Below are 7,690 nucleotides of genomic sequence, written 5' to 3'. Positions count from 1 at the left end.
TGACCAAATACTTATTTTCCACCATTATTTGCAAAAAAATTTCTTTAAAAGTCAGACAAAACGATTTTCTCAAAAAAATTTTCACATTTTGTCTCTCATAGTTGAGGTCTACCTATGTTGTCAATTACAGGCCTCTCTCATCTTTTTAAGTGGGAGAACTTGCACAATTGGTGACTGACTAAAWACTTATTTTCCCCACTGTATATATAACTGCCTGTTTACATCTTAATTAGGGATGCAAGTTATCGATTAATGGATTAATCTAAAGTTGATTGATCTTATCGATCGACTAACGATTAATTGATAAGTGGCCGTTTTCCTAAAAACCTGACATTTCTCTTGAATCAAGGGTCATTCTATGACTTGAAGGGCTAATTTTTTACACTAAATTTTAAAAAAGTACAGTTTTATAAAAAAAATTTGTGCCAGCTGTTTGAAACACTGACTGAATAAACAAAAATTGTTTTTAAAATATAACGAAACAGGAATCTATTAAGTTGCTAGTTGGAAAAAAAGGAAAGAAAAAAAGGTAAAACATTTAATCCACTCTGAACAGAGAAATGTAAAACTAACAATTAAACACAGAGTAACATTTTAATCTAAAGATTTACTCAAAAAACAAACTATAAACATGACCTGAGATGAGTAATCATACAAATGAGTGGAACTGTTTGTTTACATTCTCTGTGGTTCTATCTGTGCTGGACTGATCTGAGGTCAGTTACTGTTCATTTGATTTGTTCACTGGCCGGGTTACGTCACACAGATGAGATTAACTTATGTAAATTATTTGTAGTGATTCAATTATTTTGTTTTGTTTTGTTCTTTCACACAGAGTTAAATCAAAAGAAGATAACGTTAGCTAAAGTTAGCTTACCCCTGTCTCTGTCGTCCTGCTCTCTTGTTTTAAGTGTAAATTCTGCTGGATGGTCCGGTACAGCCTTCGGTACTTTTCCTTCCAGTTTGGTGTAGTCCATTATTAATGTTGTGTCACAAATAAAACTAAATAAGATTCGCACTTTTATTTACGACGCTGCTCTCTGCTCAGCTCAACAGAGAGTGGGCCAGGCTGAGAGAGCAGCGACGCCATCTACTGGCTGAAGGAAAACTACACTGAAATAATGTTTAAACTGATGTTTTCAATTAATCGAATGGAAAGAATTTTAATCTAATAAATCATTGTTCGACAATTAATCGTAAGTTGACTAATTGTTTGCATCCTAATCTTAATGTTAAAAACTCCTCACAAAAATAATCAATAATAATTGACCATTTGCTGATCTGATAAATCTTTATTAATAATAAGTGCTTACAACTCAGATCTCAGAGTTCTCAGTTTTAAAACCTTCTGGAGCTCTTCTGTGTGATGCTAGCTGTGACAGGAAGGGTGGATAGTTGTTTGTCTCTGTCTGTGTCCCTGTGATGGACTGGAGACCTGTCCACGTGTCCCCTGCTTTCACCCAAAGGCCCTGACTCTGATTAGGATCAAGGACAGAATAAAAAGAGGATTTATTTTTATAGCAGAAAACTGATTTTTAAACATAAAACAATATTTGTTTTTTGCTAATCTGAATCAGTAACGTTTGAAATTCAGTGTATTTCGTAAATTTATTTGACATTTTTGTAGAAATGAACACATTTGTAATATTCAAAATGCACTTTTTTTATTAAATAGCAACTAATATTTTTAAATAGACTATTATAAAATCTTCAAATCGCCCTCTTTGTACTCATTATCCTTGTAAAACTTCAGATGAACTCTAACCCTTGTAGAATATCAGTAATGTAATAATAATAATAAAAATAATAATAATAATAATAATAAACATTTTAAAAAATAAACTTTTTAGAGGTAAAGCTGTAATATCTTTGCCCTAAATGTTAGTGTTCTGGGGAGGGGAGGGCTAGTTGAGTGTTTTTCTGTTGGTCCAGTGAGTTGTGACTGCCCCTCATGTTTCTTTGAACTCTTAAAAAGTTTACAGATGATTGTGACTGTTGCTTTTTAGCTTTACTACTCAATGACAGTGAGTGCTATTTCTAGCACACACTCTGCAGGCAACATCTGCTCTGATTAAAGGAATGAAGTGTTACATACTTTACAAACAAACAAACAAACAAACATGATCCCCCTTTTTCTCCAAAATGGCGAAACACAGTGGCAGGTGCGTGACCTTTCCGGTGTAACAATCCAACAATTAGCGTCCAGACATCGGTTTCTTCCAAACAAACGTAAAGAAACGAAATCCCAGCTCAAAATCCGACGCTCCCTTCTGGGTCGATCAGTCCTGAGGTGAAGGCCCCCTTCTTGGAGTCTACCCACACCGGACTTTCTTTATCTACCAAAAATCCTCATTTATCTGCTGCAAGTTCTCACACACACATGATTTTCACCACTGATTTTCTCTGTCGCCGCCCAGGTGCATCACCAATCTCATTATAAGGTTTGGGTCGACTCCTCCCCTCCCACCGGTTAATCTCCCGCAGGTGCCATTAATTAATGATAAACAAAASAAAACAAAAGTGTAGGTAACAGAAGCTTAACCTGGTGGGGAGACATGTAAATCCTGGCTAACAAAGCGCTGTGGGAAACCCTGGCTTGTCTCACTTACTTTAAAACACACTGAGTTTAAATTGTTCTATATTCAAATGAAGCTGTCTGTTCACAATTCTTAGTTTGTTTGATGTTTTCTTTTTAATATTTTTTTTTTTGGTAGATAATAGTAAAGACAGCTGCTGCAACTGTCTCTGCTGTGTTTCTGCTTATGACTACAGCATTATCCTGGGTATACAGACGCAGCTGCAGGACTTCCGTTCGTTCTCCACAGGCTTGATGGCAGATTTGGAAATGAATGAGCAACACCAGAATAATGTAAACACGTTTTTCACCTGATTTGTGAAAAGGTCAAATCATTCTTTGTTTAAAATAATTTCAAACAGGCACTGCAACAACATACTATAGTTCCAATGTTTTGGATTGTTTTATGTGAAAGATTTATGTGAGTTTTGATGTCTTTTCTGCCCTCCTCAGGCTATGGACAGAATCCTTCACACTCTGCAGCTTCAGAGAGTCGAGCAGCAGCCAGGGGGCGTAACAAACGGCAAGGAGYCGATGGTCTCCAGGTGAGTCAGTTGTGATTTAAAGGGCCTGCGGAATCAAATTTTTGTTATGAATATGATTGTGTTTTTGTAAAGATAATATTGATAACATATTGCAAAAAGAAAACTGACGCCACTGAGATGAACAGTGTTTGAGATATTGGCATGTAAAGTAACAGGAAGTGATGTCAGAGGGGAATGTCTGAATGTAAACAGAGCATTGCTAAAATAACTAACAACGCAGACTGTAGAGAAGAATCTGATGTTTCTGTACATTATTTTGTCACTGTCAGAAGGTGAACAGAGTTCAAAAAATTATTGTTTTAATAAACGGAGATCAGACAGTTCTTTTTCTTAAAGAGTTCCCCTTTGATGTCACTTCCTGCTTCCTGAGCCAAGTTCAAAAGAAAATATGCCAATTGTGTGACCAAATGGGTATAATTGTGTGTTTTATACAAATTTCTTAAATATAAAGATGTTTTCTTTAACCTTTTGAATTAGAAGTGCACTTTAAAGTTAGGTTAATGGTGACAAAGATAACTGAGGGAGTTGTTCTGTTGCAGGATGCACCATTTGAGAGAGGAAATGGAGCTTTTGGTGCGAGAGTTACAGTGCAACAACAGCATTATTGAAAGGTCAGTTGAGCGAACAGCTTCCTGTCGGTACAAGTCGCTCACCTGAACGGTTACGATYACTGTGTTCCTCTGATCCTGCAGCCTTGGAGCTGTGAACCCTGCAGCAGCTCTGGAGCCGGGTTCAGACAGACCCTGCACTCTGTGACACAGATGTACCAAAATGGCGTTGGGGGTTCCTGGGACTGTCGGCCCGTTTTACCAGCCACAGACGAACAGTCTCCACGGGTGGATGTGCTGCTCTGTTATGCAAAGAGTTTAAAACCATTCTAATGTGAATCTCAAGTTGATGCGCAGAAACTGGGATAGGCCAGATGGATTTTCAGTGTGTGTGTGTGTGTGTGTATGTGTGGGTGTGTGCTGCTGACAGAACAACAACTCAATACAAACCTCATTAAAGCCTTTTGTGTTATTGTATTTTTAATAGACCTGCCATAGTTATGGATAGTGGATGAATCCGAACTGATGCCCAGTCAGCTGGACTGTTTCACTGGTTGCATTTCCTGTTTTTCCATACTGCCACCATGAGTGCATTTCCCTGAATGCTGGTGTTTGAGTGTTTTTACTCTTAACTCTGATTCTGATCTCATTATGGAGGCAGTATGACCAAAGGAATCTGTGTTTGTTTTCTTTACCTGTTAACGATTATTCAGAAAAATCCTGATTTCAAATGACTTGAGCTCATCATCTCAGCTGTGACTGTATCACCTACTGTGTTCACAAGATAAAATAAAGTGATGTTTTTAAAAAGGGATTGATTTTGTGAGATAAATCCAGCCCACAAAGGGTAAAGTGCAAATACTGTCAGCTGAGTCCGATAAGTAGACTTCGGGCCTGTCTCTAGACGTAAACAGGATCTGATCGAAGTTTCTGTTTTTTTTTCCCAAGTGGCTCCTTCAGTTTTAGAGTTTCTGATTAAACACTTTGAAGCTGCATTTGCATTCTGTTTTGACATTTCATTTAAATAACAAGTTCTGTTTCTTTTTCTTTGCCCTGTAATTTTTGCTTCCTCTTACAAGAGAATGACCACAACAAGGGAAACTACAGTCCACACTTCTCTCTGTTTTTTTCTTCTGTTTTGTTTTTCTGACAGTCACACATTTCAGCGACAATAAACCAATTTAACATGTAGAAATAATGACACTGTGTGGGGGAAGTCCGAGGCTTTATTTGKTTTTAATAAAAGGGTAGCCCAGTGCTACGCTGAATGAATGTTTTTGGTACTTTTTTTTCCCTTGTATTTTTTAAATTATTGCCCAACAATGTTATGGTTTTTTTTTTTTACTAGTGAGTAAATATAAAGGCTCAAATTACATAGCTCATTAGAGAACGAAACTAAAAGTTTGTGTTGGTGTGGGAGTGTTGTGGACTTTCTCAGAGTTTGGGGGTAGAGTCTAGCTCTGCTGTGGTTTGATGTGTTTTGGCAAAAGGGAAACTTCAATATCTTTTTCTAGCCCACACAAGTAAATCTGACATTGTAATGTTTAGGGCAGGGGTCTGCAACCATTATGATCAAAAGAGYCATTTCTACTACTTGACGCACTAATAAAATGTGTCCAGAGCCTCAAAACAAGCTACAACTGTGATTATCAACTGGTGGTCCGTGGGCCTTTTCGAGGCCTTTTCAGGAATCTTTACGGCCAGTGGAGGTGACATTATAAAACTAAAAAATATATTGTGAATTTTCTTATTTATTATTATTTTTACACATCAGGACAAATGAAAAGACMATATTYAKGTAAACAWAAAAAMTGTATATAGTTTATCCTGAATTTCATAAAAACTAGTACAACTGAACTGTTCAGGTATATATTTTTTCTAATTCTTTTTACTATGTAGTCATCAAATTCTTTAAAGGTAATTCTGATGGATTTGAGAGAAAGAAGTTGGATTATTTAAGTAAACAACAAAGCATGAGCTAACATGTTTGACTTTTTTATTAGTAGTATCGGTCACGTTTTTGCATACAAATTGATTTCTGTTGTGAGTATAAAAAAAATGATTTTGTTATGTTTGGTCACATTTTCAAAGAGCCACTGCAGAGGGTCCAAAGAGCCACACGTGACCCCAGAGCTGCAGGTTGCAGACCCCTGGTTTAAGGGGTTTTCTCAAGCAACATTAAATGCATGAAATGCATGTTTACTATCGTTTTCCTCTTCATCGTTTTTTTTTTTTTTTTTTTTTTTTTTTTTTTTTTACTTATTTGTGCCATTTTAACCGCACATAAATCAAAACCAGTTCATTGAGTATAGGAGATAGCTGCTATGACCTTTGGTTTTTTTTAGCTTGTATACTTTTCGAGATGTTTAATTTACAAATATTTTCACCATGGACATGCATTGAGATCTAATTCTAACATTACTCTCTTTGAAAACTGCTTCAGCATTTTTGCTCTGTTTTATCTTGTGCATTTTTTTGTTTCTTTTTTTTAAATTTTGATGCATTTTTTTATTTTTAGTGATCATTCTGTTATTTTTGCTAGCCTYATACTTTTAGCTAGTGTTTTGCTACYTTTATTTAGCATTCTTGCTACTTTTAGCATAGTGCCACGCTGTTTTTAACAGCTCAGTTTGCTTCTTCATTCAGACTGCATTTTCAGAGAAAATGCCATTTGTTTAGTTCTCATTTCATATTCCTGATACACCATAAACTAAAAGTGAAATGTTGATMATCTTTTGGTTTCCTTTAATCGAGCATTTTATGTTTGTTGGTTTGTTTTTAATGAGAGTCGAGTTTCTGTTATTTAATTGTACTATTTATTTGTATTAATAAAAATTCTAGTGTTTATATGGAGCAGCTTCAAAACGATTTGTAGAGGAAATGTCGTGCTGCAGTAAATAAACTCAGACTGCCAATAAGAGGCTTGTTTGAACTCAGCTGGTACGAGCGCGCGCCCCTGGGAGCGTGAGCGCGCTCGTGGCATTGGAGCTGTTGATCCTTTGCGTCACASCGCACGTTTGTCACTGGCGGGAGWGGAGTTTATATTCGAGGCACGGAGTGAGAAAACACACACCAACCTGCTACASGCACACACAGGCGTTAAAGGGCGACGCTACAATGGCGTCCGTGAGTGTGGTGGGCCAGCAGCCGGGTCGGCACAGGCTRGACTCGGAACCGCCGATGGTGCTCTTCAAACTCTCCGGCACTAAGACCAGAATCACCCTGCCGAGGAAGTCGTCCTGGGAGAAGATGATGTTCGCGAGGAGCTCCAGGAGCTGCGAGGACTTCGGCTCGGTCTCATCCGAGTCTCATCCGCTGTCTCCCGGACCGGCTGGAGGAACGGCGGTCGGWCGAGGGATGCCCGGTGAAGGATGCGGGGCCCCGTTTGATGCGCCACGTAGCCCGAAACAGGAGGACGGCTGCGGGGCTCTCACCGGGTCACTGCAGGGTCAAGCCGGGCACGTCTCCAGCGGCTGCAGCATCCTCCGGGAGGCAGAGCACAACGCCGGTAGCCGGCGGAGGAGCTCGCTGAACGAGTCCGGGGCAGATGCCGTGCCGAGCGGAAGTCGCAGAAGACTCCACCGGCACCGGGACACACGGCGCGCGAGGCGGAACCCTCGGAGCGGAGACGCCGGTCCTCAGGGCATCTCCTCCGCGGCGGTGCGAGCCCCGGCGGGGGAGAGCGACGGCCTGCCGCTGGAGCGGCTCACACAGGGCAGGACCGGGGTGGTGAAGCTGGCCCGCACCGAACCTCACCGCATCGAGGCCTGGTCCATCTTCCCCCAGGAGATGGACCCTCGGGTGAGGACGGAGAGGGGCGAGGGACACCGCTTCGAGACGCAGCCGGTCAACCAGGACTGGTGTGACGTCTGCAGCCGGGAGATCTCCGCGCAGGTTGTCAAGTGCCAGAGTAAGTCCGGAACAAGTCTGAGCAGGTTTTAGGTTGTTTTAGTGTTCCTGAACATGGCTGTTACACACACACACACACACACACACACACACACACACACACACACACACAC

The 7,690-nt window shown here is 40.1% G+C and overlaps 2 protein-coding genes across 2 annotated transcripts in view; both read left to right on the top strand.

Annotated features, from left to right (window-relative positions):
- The window catches only part of ikbke (inhibitor of nuclear factor kappa B kinase subunit epsilon), a gene marked incomplete in the record, with an annotated part of 16,917 nt that extends 11,977 nt beyond the window's left edge, over positions 1–4,940 (top strand). The window contains 4 exon segments of the mRNA XM_014002072.1: positions 2,773–2,869; positions 3,029–3,120; positions 3,660–3,731; positions 3,813–4,940. Of these exon segments, the coding sequence (XP_013857526.1) occupies positions 2,773–2,869; positions 3,029–3,120; positions 3,660–3,731; positions 3,813–3,876 (325 nt within the window).
- Positions 4,941–6,568: 1,628 nt separating this feature from the next.
- The window catches only part of rassf5 (Ras association domain family member 5), a 33,786-nt gene continuing 32,664 nt past the window's right edge, over positions 6,569–7,690 (top strand). Inside the window, exon 1 of the mRNA XM_014002070.1 lies at positions 6,569–7,578. Coding sequence (XP_013857524.1) covers positions 6,786–7,578 — 793 coding nt within the window. The 5' untranslated portion in view covers positions 6,569–6,785. The remainder of the gene's footprint in view (positions 7,579–7,690) is intronic.

This window comes from Austrofundulus limnaeus, unplaced genomic scaffold (genome assembly GCF_001266775.1).
Source record: "Austrofundulus limnaeus strain Quisiro unplaced genomic scaffold, Austrofundulus_limnaeus-1.0 Scaffold11, whole genome shotgun sequence".
NCBI lineage: Eukaryota > Metazoa > Chordata > Actinopteri > Cyprinodontiformes > Rivulidae > Austrofundulus > Austrofundulus limnaeus.
This window is presented reverse-complemented; position numbering and strand designations above follow the sequence as displayed.